We start from the raw sequence: 19744 nt of genomic DNA, 5'->3' as shown, positions 1-19744 counted from the left end.
TGCAGAAGTTTAATTATTAGTCTGACTTGGCTCAATTACGCTAGCTTCTCCAAAAATATCAGTTTTAGAAAATTAATAAATTATTTTTTGAGTTGAGAGATAAAATGCTAGGGAAGTAGAACTTATGTGAATTCTACTCAAGATTATTTACCTAGCGCTGACGGAACCTTGTGAAAAGTTAAAACTTTTAGTAAACTAAGCAAAATGTGTTTCATTACTTTCCAAAAGTCCAACTTCTTGCTCCCCCTCCCTACCCTAACAAACAAGGCCTTAATTAATGAAAAATTTTAATTTCAATTTGGCGTAAGGATAAAATAAAATGTGGATAAGGATCAGGGCTCCAATGGTCATGATATTATTAAAAAAAAATGGTTTAAAATTAGATTTTGCATATGGTCATGTATTAAAGAATTAAAGAAACAAAAAATTGCACGTGTATGTTTTAAATAAGATCACTTAAATTTAAACAAAAGCACTTGAATCTTTGAAGATTTTGATTATCTGAGTAATGCATTTTTGTTATTCATATATAGAAGAAGAACTCTTCCATAAATTTGAATTGCGCAATCGAACACATTAAATGATAAAATAGTTTAAACATTAAAATCTGAATCCCCTATCAATTTATTGGAGTATAGGTGGATCACGCACAACTGTGCTAAGCCCACTCCTCAAAAAGAAAGCATCTACCTCTAAACAAAAACATTCACAGTTGAGACCCCTTAATCTTGTCTGACCCCATTGGTTCTTGTCCCAAAAGCGGCGGTCAATTAGCAAACTTTCTCCTTTTGTTATCCAGGAAAAAAAAAGAAGAAGGAAAATCAAAACGGCAAATATCTTGGATTAATTCAATAGTCATTCAATTTAATATAAAAGATTAAAAAATAAAAAATAAAGGAGTTGCAGTGTTCACAGTCATGAACAATTGAACTCTGCAAACACATGAAGCCAACTCCAGTTATAGATATACTATATTTAATATAAAATATAAAAAAATATAGGGAGTTGCACTGTTCACAGTCATGAACAATTGGACTCTGCAAACACATGAAGCCAACTCTAGTTATAGATATACTATATTCTATTCAATTCTAAATGAAAGTATAAAAAGACTAAGTTGATGAAAGAGAAAGACCAAACTGGAACTCCTAATCGAGGAAAAAAGGCAAATGCTAGATGTGTCTCTATAATTGAGACTATATCATAAGATAACATAACCTAGTCCCACTGTATCTCCCTATAAAAGGTCCACTCCGAGGGATTTAATGTAGTTTTTCCATCAGCTGCAACAAGATCAAAAGCGGAGTCCTCTGAAAATTCTGTGGGCATGGACTTCCAGTGGAGGCACGGCTCCCACTCAGCTTCCTTAAGCACTCTTAAAATCTCCTTCACCACAATTTTGCTTCCCTTAGCAGATAAATGAATACCATCACTGCAAAAGACATTTTCAGCAGAAGATATCAGACTCCTCTTTAGACTTATGTTTAGCTTTATTCTCTTCTACGTTAGGTTCTATTTCAAGGTTGAAAACTTGTCTATGAAGTATCTCCAGAGACGCTGTATTCCATCACAGTGCTACATGAGATATAATTTGTTTGGTGATCAAGTGATTTCAAAACAGTCGTCAGAATGGCTCCAAAGAAGGAAGTGAAATCTCATGACTCATGAAGCATCATTCGGGAATACGGTGCCTCTAGAAGAGTCGAGCAATAATCAATTTCGTAATGTATCTAAGTTTTGCTCTTTCCAATTCGGAGGGGTGAAGAAAGCCTCAGATGGAGTTAGTTTTTTCTTTTACTTCTTTCTTTTAGCACCAGGCGTGATTCTTTTTTTTGTCAAGCTTCTGGTACAATCCAGTCATTATAATTTTTGACGAACGACAACTGATCAAATAAAGACATTAAGAGCTGTTAGAGTTCACTCAAATTTTAACAACGCAAATTCCTCCTAGAGGGAAAATGAAAATGGCGTTGAGGAGTGACTTCATAAAGATTGTTCAATGATCAGTGTGCATTTAAGATGAAAGACTGCAGATTTAAGCTAGCCTGAAAAGATAGCAGAGCAGGCAAAAGATGCCTGAAAGATTTGGACATTTAACAATTTGATTGCAATATGACGCATTTTTGGAACTGCATGGATTATTTGAGAAAAAGGAAGATTAAACACAATAAATCAAGGAAACTTACGTAAAACAAGCATTCATCCAATCATCTGTACTCTGTAGAGCATTAAAGAGATCTATAACTTTCACATCCATCTCCCTGCATAGCTTTATACAAGCTTCTGAATAGCTTTGGCATAACTCATTTGTTCTTAGCAGCTCACTAAAAATTCCACTGATTCAGAAGGGCAACGGAAATCAGATGATTTCGAAGGAATTAGGTTATCAGGGAGGAAAATGGAAAAAAAATCAATAGATTACCTAGTGTTCCCACGAATTTTATCCTCATTGACAGGCGGACAGCTGAGAACAATTATACGTGTCTTTTCTGAGAGGTTCTGAAATTCAATAGTCATCTTTAAAATTATCTATCCTACCATTCTTACCAAGGGAGGGGGGAAAATGAAAATAAACTCTCATCTTTGCGGGCAAAGGACCACCCACTTATATAAGTGAACAGATAACATTTACATAAAATATGCATATTTCGTGGGGAAAAGTTACAAGCTTCTTTTTGCAAACTGTTTCCATTTAACCATCATCACAACGCTGGGTCACTTTGTTTCCCAGGGAGCATTAAACAGCCTTTACATTTTTTCCCGCTGCACTTTTTTTGGGGGCATGTTTGGAAAAGATACTCAGACAAGGTCAGAATTCAGAGCCACAGATTCACTTCCATGGCTCCACCAGTTCTTGGAAAAGGAGGGATCAGACTTTCTCACAGAGGAAGCTAAAATTTGACTTGTCTAGACATTAATCTCTTAGTTCCATAATTCAGCTCCCAATGATTTTTCTCTAGCAAATTACATTCCAGTAAGGAAATATTAAAAGCTGTACGAATGAAAATTAGTCATTCTCCCGTCCCATTGTCAAAGCTTCTAAAAATAAGGAACCATATTCAGATAACACAGGACGGGTGAAATAAATGCCAATATATAATAGCAGGTCAAAGATTTAGTGAGTTTCATACATCATCTAAGAAGACCCTCCAATAACTGAGTCTTGTTTCCCAAACTTGATATTTTTCAACAAAAATTCAGCTTCCTGTTTACAATTACTTAGGGTTGCAAGTGTCTATTAGTGAACATAACTTCCTCTAACGCAAGACTACGTGCAGCAGAAAGAACCTGGTTATTGGTAATTTAACTACAGCGATGCAGCAAAAGTACCTGAAGATGAATCAGAATCTTTTCCATGTTTTCAACATATTCGGGAAGAGGTACATGAGGGCCTAGGCCAGATGAGTGAGGCCCCATTGAATCATTGCCTCCAAAATAAACTATCACAAGAGAAGGCTGTACAGCAGCATCCTGAAAAGTGAGAAAAAGAAGCCAACCACACATATAAAGCTCTTATGCACGTTTTGAAATAAAAAAAACCCTCTCTCCAAACTCTAAATCTAAAAATATAGGCGCGCATTCAGACTCTCCGATCAAAAGCTCTGCTAAAGCACCAAGGTGTTTTTGTGGTTATTTTGGAATCCCTTGGCATATTGACAAAGTGAACCAACTTAAGAAACAAAGTCTTTCAACCATATATTAATCATTTTGAACTGTATTATCAATCAGCTATTAATGAACAACACATGCCTCATCAGAAATAGCATTTTATTTTGATAACCTATTAGATGGCTAAGCGACTGTTTTACTAGTGAAGAGAGGTACAATACCTTCGGGAAAACTTTATGAAGGACTTGGAGAGCACGCCTTGAATTCCATCCAAAGTATCCCCGTAACAATATATCCGCCTGAATTGAATTGCAAGATTGCTTAAAGATGATGCAAATGCATACTTTTAACCTCAACTATTTAAAGCTAGGATACTTTCTAAGGCTTTGATCAAAAAGTCAAATAACAACATAGCTAAAAGATAGAGCTTAAAAAAAAAGAAATCATGGACATCTATCTTTTTTTCTACTTTATAATAGAAAAGATGTGTGTGTGTGTGTGAGAGAGAGAGAGAGAGTCATGAGTCATGACAAGGCCATGATCCCAATGAGGTTGCGCATAACTCCTGCTCTCCACTTCATAACTAGAAAAAGCGCGCATATACATTTATGAATGTGAATCAAATGTGTAGCATATGTAATGGCTTTCCATGTTTTAGTTTCACTCAGGGCGTTCGTAAGGAAATATAACAAGGGAGGATAAAACGTAAGATCAAAATCGATAGAATTCCTAGAGAAGCCGTTATATTTGAAAAACCAAATAAGAGGACTACAACTAATTTATAAAACATTAATAACTTCTTTATGCTTCTGTATCCGGTATATTCATTGAATAAATGTAAGAATGCCCGATCACATGCAACGTATCAGCTCAAGAAGTCATGAATTATACCACCCTCCCATCTAATTCACACGATGAAAATGAATGAAATGAACAGAAGTTTTTGGAGATGAAAATTAATTTTTTTGTCCCCACTTCAAAAGGTGATAAAAAATTATAAATAATCATTACAAGGGAATAATAGACATTAAAAATATACAAGTAACTCCTATCTTCCGACATGCCATGATTCTTGGGTTCATGGACAAAATCCATGATCAAGACACCGATTAAAATTTCAGTTACGTTTTGAAGAATAAATCCAATTAAGAAGTGTCGAAGTGCAACCAATAACAGTTGGGTCAGGCGAAGGATTCCTTGAGCAAGGTTTCAAGTTTGAGCCTTGTGGATGAAAGATTACACTAGGAGTTTTACATAGAATATCAGATATCTATCACGAAGAATAGAAGTTTAGAATTGCACAATTGAACGAGAATTTATATATGACTTCAACCAGTTTTAGAAGAGGAGGAATATAATCGGCTACCAAATTATAACGCCCAGATATCTTCACTGTAAACAATCGGTGTGCTATGCGATGAAATAAAATAATGCCTAAATAGCGAGCCAGCAAGATGTCTTTCAAAAAGGAAGCCACAAGATCCAAAACCTCGGAAGTTATTAAACGACTCGATAACTTGAGAATTGTTGTCCTATTGAGCAACTGGCTTGTCAAACGTAGTACTATAAGCAGAACAATAATCATTATATTATTCATTAATTTATTCAGTTTGAGGAAATCAAGGATGACAAATCACGAATACATCGACAAACATAAGAGCATTACCAAGTAAATTATTTATGAATCAAATTAAAAGCTCCATTCACAAACGAACAAAACTCATGATCGAGTCAAAAACAGAAAAGGAGGAGAATTTATGCTAGTACCTTGCGAGAGTAAATGTCAGAAAGTATGGCGCCCCAACCACCATGGCCGTAACTTAGTTGGACGATGGAGGATCCGAAAAGAACGAACTGAGGCCTCTCCGGTCCGACCATTGCTCTGCTTAGCTAAGCGTAAGGCAAAAAGTATAAATCAAGCGGGAAACTTATGGCCCTCCCCTATACCGCCGCTGCGTCACCGCCACCGCCGGGAACTCTTTTCCTTGGCGCCGTACCTCTCGGAGAACGATGAAGTAACGAAAACGATGTCCACAATCAAATACAGAAATTTGTGTGCCTTCTTTGGGGGGAAAATCGTTGGTTAGTAAATTGTAAATGTGTCTTCTCGTAATTGCTCCATATCCGTAGTGTTTGTTTGATGGAACAAATCACCTTTTAATATAGTCGTTCGAAGACTAATTGTACGATTCAGTTTTATTTATTTATTATTTAATTGCTCTATTTACAGATTTGGAAATCATTTTAGGTGGTGCATTACTCAGAGCATTCAATTCGATTGAATATTGAAATATCACTTCAAAAACAACATCATTATTAATTTAACATTTAATCAATATTTTGAATTTCAAAAATTTGCATTTTTTTTTATCGAAAACAATATTTTGAAATTTTACATGCTTCACTTAATCTCGAGTTGAAAGTTGAAGCTCAAGAAATGAAACATAAGGTAATAAAATGATCCATTTCCCTGTGTTTATTTTATAAAATAATATTAAAAAAATTCAAATTATGTCAAAAAAATGTTAGCCTTCGATAAAGCAAAATGTAATTTATTATTTAATTTAGTATGTCTTAACATTTTTATTCCTAATAATAAATATATATTACTGTAAATTACGAGGAGCCACAATATTAATAAGCACAAATAACATGATTTATTTTTCAAACCCAATACGATACAGGGGATTCATATATATAAATCTATAAACAACATCCTCTCCCACAAAATTGGTTCTATATGCTTCCATAGTCTTATTTATAAAGTGACAAGGAAATTTTTTATTTTATTTATAAGTCACATCATTAATGAATTCACAATTTCATCCTTTGTTATATTATTATTTAATTTTTAATCCTTGGATAGAAAGTTACAACAATTTGGTATGTACATTCACACGATCACACCAGTAGTATAATTCATGTATTAGACTTTGCTTTGGCAATAGTACCTCTGAATGATAATAACTTGAGTGTGAAGTTCGTGAAGAGTGAGACTGATGGCAAGAAAGAATAAAAATGTGAGGGAGACAAGGACAAGAAAAGTAGCTAGGGGCAATGAATGAAGAAGGTATAAATGAGATCCATTTATTTACGCAAAAGCAATAAATGATTAGTTGAGGAAAATGAATTGCAGAAAGACATCAAGTTTGGGAGCTGATGAGTAGGTTTTCCTTTATGACTTCATTATGATGCTCTGCTTTTACCCGCTACTCTTCGGCGGGGGTTCACCGTTCACCAAACTACACAAAATAATTGAAGTCTTCGCTTCCTACGTATCTGTCCTTTTCATTGAAGACTTTTTTTTTTTTTGGGTCAAATTTTCATTGAAGACTTTGAATATTATGTATTACTTTTCAAAGACAAAAGCCCATGTTTCATCTTTTTCTTTAGAACTAGGTGTGCCCCTGCCCTTATATGGTATTGGAATTTACCCAATCATTTATCGCCAACTCGCTTGTGATATCATATTGACCATCCATGTGGTCAATCTTGTTTCAGGCTGGTCATATAAAAGAATCGCGTACCTATCAAATGTTTGGTTCAACTAGTATGGGATGTACCAGATTAAGTCTTCAGTACAAGCCCTGATTTAAGAATGCAACCAAGTTAAATATTTGGTGAGTTTTACCACCTTTGTGGTTTTGCCTTACTCATCTAAATTAGGGCAAAAAGTTTTTTAAAGTCATAATTTATAAAATATAAAATAAATATATGAGAAAAAAATTGTTTTGAATTATATAAATAAATGTTTTTGAGAATTCTAACCCTAAACAAGCACTTCCCAAGTGCTAATATTGTAGTAGGCAAAATCAAGATGCCAGATATCCTTGCTCAGACAAAATCTTGTGTCAGGGTGTGGGGTGAAGATGCCCACTTTAGTTAGCCTTGCTTGTTTTTCTTATAGATAGGAACTAGGGGGCGTCCCCATTCGGTGCTCATCAATGAGCACCCAATGCTCATCACCTGATGAGCAATCTGGACCGTTCAGATCTAATCTGGATGATCCATTTAATATTATTAAATAATTATTTTAAAATAGAAAAAAAATATTTTTAAAGAATGATTGTTAAAAGATTATTTTTATTTTTTATCTTATACCTATTAAAATAATTATTTTTAAAAGATAAAAATAAAAAATAAATTTGGACTGTCCACATCAGATCTGGACAGTCCGGATCTGATGAGTATTGGGTGCTCATCAAAACTAATGAGCACCCAATGTAAATCCGGGACTAGGGTATGGCCTTGAGAATATAGTGTTTTTGTTTTCTTCTTCTTCTTTTTTCCTCAGCAAGTTGGCAATAAATGATTAACTTTTTATCTTTTGTCTTTCTTTTGGGGTTGCTATTAGGACCTGTGTAATACCAAAAATACAAAAAAAAAAAAGGTGTTTTGGTAAAAATTTAAAAAAAAAAGAAGAAGAAGAAGGGAGAATTACGAAGAGATTTCAAAAAATAATAATTACAAAATAAATCATAGAGGCTATTATTTTTTACTTTGAAACTTGTTATTATAGACTGCTTAGATTGTTATTGGGATTTTTTTAATAATAATTTTCCTTACTTGGAACCTCATTATAATTCTACCAAGAAGAATCAACCAGTAAGTTAAATTGTGAGAAACTAAAACCCTGTTCAGCATTACATTTCAAATCACTTATAAACAGTTTTACATAAGCCTAAATAAAACCCCTTGCATTTTTATATCGCATTTCATAAATCATGACTGAAAAGCTATTTATAAGTTATTCCAAGTGAGGCTTAACTCGTTATCATTTTAAAATAAAGTAGGATTTTGTAAATAGACAAACTTTTATTAGGAGGTTCCTCCCTAGGCTAACTTAATTCAAATTTGAATTAGTTAACCATAATATATGTAAAAAGTTTGTAACTAAAGAATTAACATAAATGATTCAACTTGATACATACATACAATTTGCTCATCCCCAAATGGAATTCAAAAATCAAGCTAATAGTTATTTAATTAAACTAGAAGGAAAGTCCCAGAGCAATAGTAAGATTACTAATATGTGACCTAAAAGGTCATGAGTTCAAATCTTAAAAATAGGCTCTTCAATTGTGGGGATAAGACTACATACATCTATCCCTTTTAGACCCTACCTCGTGGAAGTCAGCTGCTTTATTAAATGGCCAGTTCAGACAACAGTTTTAAACTTGAAAGTCAAAATGGACCTCAACAAGCTGCTCTTTAGACTTCATCAAGCATAAAGAAGTACGCCTGCTAGCTCAACGAGATAGACATAATACAACGCTCATTTGAGTCAATGTCTAACATATAGTCAAGCTTCCTTCGTACTGCACCAAATCAAAGAGAAAGTGAGGACGAAATATAAAGTTGGCAGATAACCACATCATCTTTGGAAACTTCACGATATAAAAGAGTCATCAAATAAGTTGCAGATGCTACAGTTGAAATTGAGCTCTATTGTCTTCTTTAATCCTCAATGAATTACTCCCCTTATCAACGGGGATTTACAACAAATTTCGAGTATCAGAATGAATACAGGACTATATAACAAAAAATGTGAGTAGCACTTCTTCTTCTTTTTTTCCAATCTAAAATAATGTAAATATGGTTGGCCGATCTGTCGTCAAAAGAATCTGCAAAATGGTAATTCTGACCGCGGAGACAAAGAATACAGTAACTTATTTTTTAAAAAATTGTATTAATTAGGGAAACAAAGTTGGCAGAGAACGTCTGCATTCTGGATTATGATCCTTGGTTTGACCAAGACAACGCCTTTCTGAGTTGTAAAAGCCACAAGGCTATCTGCATTCCCCAGAGCCGCACTTCCAGCAAAATGTCATCCAGTACAACACTCAACCAAGTTAGAAGGGATTTGCTTTGCCTCATCTTTGCCTCAATCACAGCCTTCGAAGAAACCTTACCGATGATATAATAAGTCTCCAGAGAAGATCCCTGCAACTGACCAAGATGCCAAAAGAAAACAGGAATATCAAGGTCTATAATAGAAAACAGGAACGGCTACTCAACTGTATTGTAAACAGATGATAGTCTACTTCTTGTTATATATAACTGTAAAATCCCTCAGAATATAATTGCCAGTTCTGATGTGATTTTCTAGATGAAATGGCCTTTTTTTCCCCAAGCTATTACTTCTCTTCATTCAGGTATGGGGGCAGGGAATATGAAGATTGAGCAGGCTTCGTCGCTTTGAGCAAGTGAACAACCAATCCAAGTGATCAAAGCTTCAGACACTGACTAAATATTCAAACGTCTATTCACGTGAGAACTTGCCTTAACGCCAGCCTAGACTTAGCCTTAGCCTTAGCCTTAGCCAGTAAGGATGGGAGGAGGCTTACTATGATACGGCCTCAGGAAGTTACAAGACGATACAAACGTTTAGCCTAAGGATGATCACCTTATATTTTGTTTTAACAGAACCTAAAAAGAAAAATACCGGAGGAGGCAAATCTGGCAGTTTTCATGACAAAAATCAATAGAAGCTTACTTGAGCAAGCTGCTCAACTTTGCTACATTCTCCACATTAGCATTACTGGTAATATAGAAGAAAATTAAGCTTGAGCTAGGGCCAAAATCATTGTTCTTGAGGTTTTGCCTATAAAGAGACATTCCCCAGGATTCAACAAGTCCTTCTATCTAACAAAAGGTTTCAAGAGTCAGCGAAGGATAATGCAGAGCAATATAGGCTAGAACGTCTAACTTTAGGTCTTGTTCTCTCCGTGACAGCTAGGAATAGATAAGGAAAAAGGGGTGGAACGAAAATAGGGAAGGGAGCATCCGGAGTAGTAAAATTTGGAGATATCTAGAATTTAAACTAGGTAATATTAGGACTAGGTCAATAAAACACATGGAATAATTTCCTTTCTAAGAATTTAAAATGAATCCCAAATAAAAAAGCATCTTATCATTTTTTATAACAAGCATTAGCATTGATGACTCGGTTGATTCAAAATCATTCTGAAGGATGATTTGCAAAATAGTACTTGTGTCAATCAACAACATGAAGGAATTTGGCAATGTTTCATGCGACTCCATTCATCTAATCTCTTTAATCAATTGCACGCCTCAAAGACAGTAAGATCACATGTTGTTTCAAAAATGAATTTGGGGGAGAATGGAATCTTCATTCCATTGTTGTGCAAGGCATATGGCCAATATGGAATGCAGATTTCACTCCGCTCCATTCTAATGTTAGGTAAACTAGAATAGATATAAGAATGAAAAATTTAAAAAAAAAAAATTCCAGTGACATTAGTATCCTAACTTTAGAGAACAATAAAATTACTTTTTTAAACAATTTATGATAGCCAAAACTTACTTCAAATACAACAATAAGAATAGTCAATATTATTGGAGGTGGTCGAGGGTGGGGGAGATAATTGAAATTGTCTGATAATATGGAATAGAAATTTCATTTGTCACCATTCCCTCGTTTGAAGGAACTCACATTTCCAAGGGAATGATCATTTGCCCACTCCCTTTTCTAAGTTGTAAGAAAACATAGTCCTCGCTCATTCCCATTCCCACCCTCGTTATTTACTCAGCCAAACATATCCTAAGGTCACATGATGTGTAATGAAGTAGAGGGCAGACAAAGAGCTAGGATAATCTATACCAGAGAATTGTTAACTGCACGTAAACAGTCATTTGTCTTCAGCATTAAAAGAATTACGCGTGGTAATCTCCTTAGAAGCTCTGAGATTTGAGGGAAATACTGAGAAGCATACTCCTGCAAAATAAATTAGCAAAGTCATCTCAACGTTTTATTTCATTTTACTCTAGATACATGCGGCAAATTATTTTCAAATACCAATGATTCACTTTCAGATAAAAGAAAATACCTTTCTCATCTTCTTCCAACCATACCTTTTGCTTTCACCCAGGGCATGTTCGGGAATTGGAAAAAAAAATAAAATGGAACTGAAATATGTATGTCTGTGCGCATTATTTATTTATTTATTTGCTTTTCATGAAGTAAAACGACCATCATGCCTCTGCTTCTATAATGTTTGAAAAATAGATATTATTAAATAATGACTATGAGAGTATAATAAACAGTATGCGAAGAGGATAGAATGGAATTCCCTTTACATCCATAGGGACAAACATGCCATAAATTTCAGAATGGTATTAATTAATCTAAGGCTGATCAGAACAAAAGAGAGGAGAAATTGCACTTGAACCACAGCTCACCTGCAATTCTGATCTCTCACTCTCATTTCCCCGTATAACTAAATGATCCACAGATCGGTCAACAACTCTATTCCATGGTCTCATGGTTAGAACTCCCGCAAATAGTGCATATAAATCCTCTCCAGCGCCTAATTTTGCACTATACTCCTTTATTGCCTTAGCATCAGCAAACACCAATGCCTGTATCACAGGAGAGAACGAAGGAGATGCAATCAACAATCTCAAATGAGACATATCACAGCAAATATGAAAAATAAGTAATGTACCTTCCATAAGGAAGCATAATTAGTTCTTGTATGGAAATCAAGCTCTTTATAGAGTCCATGATCTAAAAGAATCAACTGCGGTTTCCTCTTGCCTATATATGATAAATGAGATAAGACACAAGTTAAAAATTTTGAGAAATATGGAAATAAGATATGATCCACCAAGTTATGACAAACATGGACACACACATCTCAAATTTCAATCACAGTCTCAAACATGCAGCAAGAGGCATTCATCTTGTACTGATTATCATTTCCATCAATATCCCAAGTTCCCCCTATTCTAGTATCTTGGCGCTGCCATTTCCCCATGTTGACACCTATAAAAGCATGCTCTTCAAATATTGACAGGGTTTTACCCTTTGTCATTAAATGACTCCCAAATATTACATTCATTTGTGGGGATCTTCTTTTGTGGTCATCCGTTTTTGAGGATTATAGTGCCATCCTAATTCCAAGCAAATCCAAAACATATAGACCTCCAAACCCGTTCTCTTGGATAAATATTCGAATGCTGAGAATCACTCCAGCAGCATTTCCGTTCTTTCTAGAACAAAATTTAAGCTGTTCCAGGTATGGCATTCAGATAAGTTGTTATATGGAGTAACTAAGTAAGATGGTTCTCCCACCTCAACAACTAACTGTTATTTAAGGGTTCACTATGCTGCTCGGGTGGAAAATGATCATGACCCGGTTAAGATTAGGGTAGCAGAAAAGATGAGACAGGTGGAGAATAAAGAAAATGGCTTCCCGCTTTCAAGAGGCAGGTCTCTCCCCATCTCAAGATCTTTCTTTGTCTTTCTTCCCTTTCCCTCCAATGAACCAGCACTCATCTCTCACTAGCTCTCCTCCAGCTCATCCAACCAGTTCTCATCATGCGAGTGTGGGTTTACCTGGAAAACTCTCCGTCAGGGACCAGCCCATTGTTATTTGTTTTAGTATTCTTCTTCCTATCACGAGACTTAAAAGTCTGAGGCCCATTAAGATCGGGTCCATCAGTGATACAGAGAAGACATGCTAAAATATCAACATTTTGTTAAACTACAAAAGATGTGACAAAAGCATTCACTGGACTAGCAAGTGTCAAATGCTAAAAGATATAGAGTTTTCAGTGGCTTGTGGGGAATTTTTAGAGTATACTTGGATCTTGTAACCACAGCTGTAGAAAGACTTCAAATTTGGCAAGGGGACAAATCCTTACCCATGATGTTCATTTTGCTAGAAGGCAACGGACGAACCAATAGGTTAGCAGCATGAGGATCACAATGCACAAATCCATGCTTAAACATCATTTCAGCAAAAGTTTGAGTGACCTGCATAGACAATTATCACATTTTACTAAATTATATTGACCACAGATATATAATTCACCGACTGCATATCATATGCAATAATTGAAAAAAGCTTATCGGTTGACTAACCAACTTTGTTGACTCATTCTTTTATAGCCATGACATATGTAATCCAAGATTTCAGAATAATAATTTGTTAGAATAAACCGCCCAAAGACTATCACCTATCCATCATTTCATTGTATAACCATCCATGGTCTACTACTGTGGTATACACTCCAAAGTTGAAGCATAGCTGACAATGGGTAAGTAGGATTCCAAATATCAGTCATTCTTGAGACAAGTAGCCCATAGATCTATGACAAATCCCCACAGCAGAACCAGATCCTCGAATCTGTTTACTCGAAGAATAGAAACATGATCCTCAAAGCATTGATAGCAACTATACTGTGCTCAAATCAACATATAATGGAGAAGTTCTAGGGAGAGAATTATTGAGCAACAGCTGAAAAGTGAATCTCCTAATAATTTGGACAGAATCTGGAAATAAAGTAGATTTTAAGTAATTGAATTCTAAATAATCCAAATCTTCTAGAGTCAACAAGAATCATATCTCATCAGCACTTACCAATATTGAAACTTCATGCGGATGGATCCCAAGCCTTCTGATGGTCTTCACATCACTTATTTGGGCACCATCCATGAATTCCATTGTTAGTAACTTTGAGGTGCTTAGATTCCAATACACTTTTGGTGCATATATATAGTTCGCAATATGAGGAGAAAACTTCCGGAAGTTCTCCAAACATTTCTCACTATTCTTTGCCTCAATCAGAAAGTCTAATTCCTGGAAGCCAAAATATCAACTAAACAGATCAGAAATCATTTCGTGAAAGAAGCAAACAAGAAAAAAGTAGAAAACAGAACTCGAACATGGATCTACCAGTGAATAAGAACAGTACCAAAGTCCTCCATAGGTCAAGGAAATTTTTTAACGGGTTTATGCAAGATTCTTGAATCTTAAATCTGACTAAACCAACAATTTTTTATACTACCTGCTATATACGAAAAGCGCAGAAAAGAGAACAAGTATAACGGGTATATTTATCTCAACTCAGGATTCAAAAATTGGACTTCAATGAAACCATTAATTCTCTAACTAGTCAATTCTTTCAATATGCAGATTTTCTTGTTATTATACTAGACTCTAACACACTCGTATAAATTTTTTACAAGGAAAAAAAAATCCCACTAGCAAAAAGGACCAAAAAAAAAAAAAAGGTTTTCCAATACAACAACAATAACAATCCTTATCCCACTAGGTGGAGTCAACTACATGGATCACACAACGCTATTGTGCTCTATTAACAACCAAGTCTTTAAATATGTTGTTGACCAGAAGGTCTCATTCAATGACCTCATTAAGCGTCTTCCTGGCTCTTCTTCTGTCCTTTTTTATAGGACTCCAAACTATCTGATCTACCCTTCTCAATGGAGCTTCTAATGGCCTTCTCTGCACATGCTCAAACTACCCCAGACGATATTCAACCATTTTCTCTTCAGTAATTGCCACACCTACTCTTACTCTGACATTTTTATTTCGAATCTTATCTTTTTTTGTATACTTCATTTCTATTACCCTAACTTTATGCTCTTGTTTTCCTTTTATCACCCAACATTTACTATTATACAATACAGTTGGTCTTATAGCAATCTGATAGAATTTTCCCTTAAGCTTCTCAGGTACCTTCTTATCGCAAATAACTCTAATAGACTTCTTCCACTTTAACCACCTAGCTTGTATTCTATGAGAAGCATCTCCATCAATTTCACTATCCTCATATATAATGAATCCTATATATTTTAACTTTGACACTTAAGGAATGATTTGATCTCCCATCTTCACCTCCAAATCACCATTGACGTGCCTCCCCTCAAAATTGCAATGCATATATTCTGTTTTACTCCTACTCAAGCAAAAACCCTTCGACTCCAAGGTCCTCCTCCATAACTCCAATCTAGCGTTAATCTCTTCTTTTGATTCAACCCTAAGAACCATGTCATCCACACAAAAAACATGCACTTAAGGATTTTTTCTTGAATAAGCTCAGTTAGAATGTCTAGATTTTTTTTTTTTAAAAAAAAAAAAGTCTTCTAATAAAATGATCAAATATCAAATTTAAAATGTATTAGCCCAAAAAAAAAAAAAAAGACAAGAAGAAAAAGAAAAGAAAAACAACTTCACATCAGCTTCGTTGATCCATTTTATGGAAAGGAATAATATAGAACTAATAAGAACAATAGAAGTATTGGGGATAGAGTAGAATAAACATAAGTTGCATGTGGCTTAAAAATTCGAACTCTAGGTCATTTAGTTTAAATCATTAGCTCATCAGTAACCAAGAGTTTAATCCTGTAATCTTTTCAATCAAGTCTATTTTCCTTTGATTCCTAATTTCCTATGAAATTAGAAACTTCAATTAGCCAATGAAAGTATTTCTAGTTTTCACTGCCCACAAAATTAAAAATTTCCTTTAGAGGTGATATATGTTGAATGTGTTACCTTTGGGGTTGCATTCAGTATGATGAATCTATGTCCAAAGGATTTCAAAAAGCCAGTATAACTTAAATTTTACCACAACAAGCAAAAAATTATTAATGTCCACCAACGCCTTATTTTTCTCTCCTCAAATCCTCTTTTCCCTTTCCTTCTTAGAGTATGTGTTTGTCCTGCATCATCATATTAAATGATATATGCACTATGAAATCAACTTTACACACAGAAATACACTCTCAATCACGTGTCTTTGTGCTATGCATGGGGGAAAAACAATAGCAACATCATTAATTAACTCAAAATAAGTGATAAACCATTGTGCAAGAGATATTTATACTTTTATAGGCCCAAGCATTTGTTTTGAAGTTAGCAGCTCACCTTAGGTAAACTTTCCTGTATCTCATCAACCAACCACCTGAAGACAGAAGTAAAAAGAACTGTACCATCAATGCAATTGCAACACAACATAGTGGGAGATAGATAAGGCTTATTAATTATTTTTCAGAAAACTTAGATCCCTCAGTTCCTTTAATAGTTAAAATTTACAGGCATCTGTCAGTTAGGATACGCATGTTACAGACCTAGATGGCTCCTAAATTTCTCAATCATTAAGGTGGCTTATCCCGAACAGGTAAAGGCATTGAAATTATACCTATAATCAAAACTGGGGAAAACCCTATGCAAAGTGTTCACAACAAATTCCACAGTGGCACGATCTGCAGCCGCAGTATCAGTCATGTGAGTATGTTGAACCTGGATATTGACAAATTCCAAGGACATGTACAAGAAATTTTCATAAGAAAAACTAATGCTTAATTCATAGAAAGAAATTTGATTCAAAATATACTAATCATCAATAAATGGAAAAAGTTCACGATCCAAAACCTTCACAGCAACTTTTTGGCCATCATGGGTGCGGGCTACATGAACTTGGGCAAGGGAAGCACTTGCTATTGGAACTGGATCAAATTCAGAAAATACCTGCACATTAGAAGGCTAAATTCAGTGGCCGCCAAGCTATATTTCATAACATTTAACAAATAAGCATTTGGAGCACATGGGAATGCCAAATCATTCCAGTTAAAATGAAGCTTCAGTCAAGAAGAAATTAAACATACTGTGTCAGGTGTTTCTCCAAGTTCTTTCTTAAAGACCTGGCATACTTGATCATATGAAGAAACTGGACATTTGTTCAACATGGACTCCCTCATTGTCTGGACATATTCTTGAGGAATTAAATATTCCTGTCAAGAATCAAGAATATGTATAAGATTTAAAAATTGAATTAAGCATTCTTGACTGAACATAAATCAGACTTGCATTTCATGCATAAGATTTAAAGAGTAGATCAACACACCAACTGCCCAAGATGTTGGCCAAGCTTTATATAAATCCCTCCGTTCTTAAAACACAGCTCTTGAAGTTTACGAGCAGAGCGGAGGTGAACTTCGTGCGTGACTGTTGACCGCTCATTACTTCCTTCCGGCAGTCCCCAAAGAGAATATTCATAATCTAATGCATATAAGAAGAAAACCAGCTTAAGCCCAGCTTTGTTCACAAAGAAAGCTACTAATAACTTTGCGATTTTCTCTTATTAATGGGGCGCATATTAGCAAATGATCACGTCCTCATTGAATTATCAATGCGTCAACCCTGTATATTATCACCAAAACCAAATGCAAACAACAATCTTATTTGAAGATAAAACCTCGGCCTTTGCATTGGTTACACGGAAGGCAAGTTCTATACAATTATTTTCCGAATTAGAACCTACTCCAGTTCAAAAGCTAAATCTCTTCACTCCTGACCAACCTTCAAAGATCCCGCCACCTGACTCCCATGATTCATTCGCTCAAGGGAAACACTTAAGCTCAAATGAACCGATGGCAGGACGGGAGCTAAAAAAGAATAAAAATTCACAAACTAAGATAACACCGTAACGCAAGGCTCCAATTATGCTAGTTCAGAGAGATCGAGAGTACCGAAAGCAATATTGGCAGCGGTGATGGCGTCGCGGATGAGGCGATGGGGCACGGTGGTGCAAAGCTTGAGAGTAGTTTCAGGATCATCGGAGGTGGCTATGGCGGCAGCGGCGGCACCACCGCCAATGGTGGAGGTAACCAGAGCAAGCCTCGTCCCAGCGCGCCATAAAGACAGTAGGCCCATCCTTTAGAAAGTAGTTCAAGCTCTCAGCCTCGGATGGAGCAACGCAAAGAGGCGAAACCAGAACGAAGCGCTCAAGAGAGACCGTTACTCTTGGGCGATTCTTTGATTTTTCTGGTATCTTTCTTTTGCTCCTTTGTTTTCATCTTTTTGCGCCAAATTCACACAGTTGTTTGCCAGTCAGCAGTCAAGAAAGCTCTGCAGTTTGGGCTGGGTTGTGTCCCCCATCATGGGCTGAAGATGGGCTCAACGTCGGTCTTGGTCTCTCAACCCTCCAATATATGATTTTATATGGGAACCAAGGAGAATAATTTCGGTAGCAACGAAACTGAAAATATATTACCCAAAAAAAGAATGAAACTGAAAATAAATAAATAAAAGAATTGAACATTGTGAATTTATTAATATTAAAATATTAATAAAATTTATAATTTGTAAAAGTGATGATTCATTCCTTGAATCCATGTAAATTGCACTGATCATATATCGTTGAGTGTAATTTTATAGCTTATAATAACTCTTTAATGCGACGTGAAAAATAACAATGAACATTCAATTTATATTTTATAAATTTGATCAAAATTAATTTTGAAAACGAATAAATAAACCTCTCAGCATAAAAACTTTTAAAGGATCTTTTTTTTTTTTGGGGAAAAAAATCTGTAAAAGGCATCTTGTTGCATGGCTGGATTTCTTGTTCTCCTCGCAGCACCTTTTCTGAGGAGATATGATCTTCATTTCTCGGATATGTCAAAGTGACGAATATTCTTATGCCTTGATTTTTTTGTTAGTGTATTTGCTTATAAAAATATCCGTATATTTATATACTACTTCCGGTTTTAAATATAAGAGCTAATTAACTAATTTGAGTAGATTAAGAAAATAAATTAAGTTAATTATTTATAACAAATATGTATTGTTTTTTCTAAAATATCCTTACTAATCATATTTACTTGTTAGAACTATCTTGATTAGAATGACTATCTTGAGAAAAAATAAATAAATATGAGAAACAAAATGGATTGAGATCTTATATCTAGAACTAAAATAAAAATCAAACAAAATCTTATATTAAAGACCGGGAGTAGTATTATATATATATATATATATATAACTTTTAACAAACTATAAAGTTATAGATGACACAATTCATTTTTCAGGCCCTCAACAATGCATGAGCCTATATGTTAATTAGAACACATCGAAAAAAAGCCCGGGGGGGATTCGAATGTTAATGATTGGAGATCTCAATTAACAAAAATAATCAAACGAGGAAATTTTGCCAGCTTCTCTCAGCTGTTACTTTTTAGTCTTGACTGGTCATTTTTCTTAACCTTCTTCGAATCCATGAATTGAGTTCTGGAAGAATGCCATGGAAAATGACATGCGTATACGGGTAGACACACGGAACTTGTCAGTTGTCAGTCGTGTACGAAATTTCAATGGTTCACCAAGCATGCTCCTTGTGAAAAACTGAAAATTACAATTAGCTTTGTTGTTAAATATAAAACTTAGCTTGTTATTATCTACTTCTTTTAATTCTAATTATAAGATTTTATTTATAAATTATAAATAAAATATCATAATTAGAATTAAAAGTAGTATTATGAAATGTTACGTGTGTGTATCAATAATTATATAACTATATAATTGGG

General features: G+C 34.9%; 2 protein-coding genes across 4 annotated transcripts; both read right to left on the bottom strand.

The window, feature by feature from the left end:
• Positions 1-958: 958 nt before the first annotated feature.
• Positions 959-5725, bottom strand: LOC114758844 (GDSL esterase/lipase CPRD49). Of its 2 annotated transcripts, none has more exons than XM_028947932.1 (6): positions 5377-5725; positions 3831-3908; positions 3331-3471; positions 2423-2517; positions 2187-2336; positions 959-1432 (listed from the first exon to the last, which is right to left on the bottom strand). In XM_028947932.1, the coding sequence occupies exons 1-6, from the start codon at positions 5485-5487 to the stop codon at positions 1219-1221; spliced, it is 789 nt and encodes a 262-aa protein (XP_028803765.1). In that variant the 5' UTR covers positions 5488-5725; the 3' UTR covers positions 959-1218. The 2 variants fall into 2 exon arrangements, with proteins under 2 accessions (XP_028803765.1, XP_028803766.1); XM_028947933.1 differs by having other exon boundaries at positions 2423-2499; positions 5377-5724.
• Positions 5726-8983: 3258 nt separating this feature from the next.
• On the bottom strand, positions 8984-18160 carry LOC114758843 (putative ABC1 protein At2g40090). Of its 2 annotated transcripts, XM_028947930.1 has the most exons (13): positions 17909-18160; positions 17284-17438; positions 17045-17170; positions 16812-16907; positions 16579-16679; positions 16305-16341; positions 13998-14216; positions 13279-13390; positions 12078-12169; positions 11812-11991; positions 11234-11347; positions 10106-10254; positions 9407-9558 (listed from the first exon to the last, which is right to left on the bottom strand). In XM_028947930.1, the coding sequence occupies exons 1-13, from the start codon at positions 18090-18092 to the stop codon at positions 9498-9500; spliced, it is 1626 nt and encodes a 541-aa protein (XP_028803763.1). In that variant the 5' UTR covers positions 18093-18160; the 3' UTR covers positions 9407-9497. The 2 variants fall into 2 exon arrangements, with proteins under 2 accessions (XP_028803762.1, XP_028803763.1); XM_028947929.1 differs by lacking the exon at positions 10106-10254 and having other exon boundaries at positions 8984-9558.
• Positions 18161-19744: the final 1584 nt, after the last annotated feature.

Source organism: Neltuma alba, unplaced genomic scaffold, assembly GCF_004799145.2.
Source record: "Neltuma alba isolate B1F8T4 unplaced genomic scaffold, ASM479914v2 tig00010758_pilon, whole genome shotgun sequence".
In the NCBI taxonomy this organism is placed as follows: domain Eukaryota; kingdom Viridiplantae; phylum Streptophyta; class Magnoliopsida; order Fabales; family Fabaceae; genus Neltuma; species Neltuma alba.
This window is presented reverse-complemented; position numbering and strand designations above follow the sequence as displayed.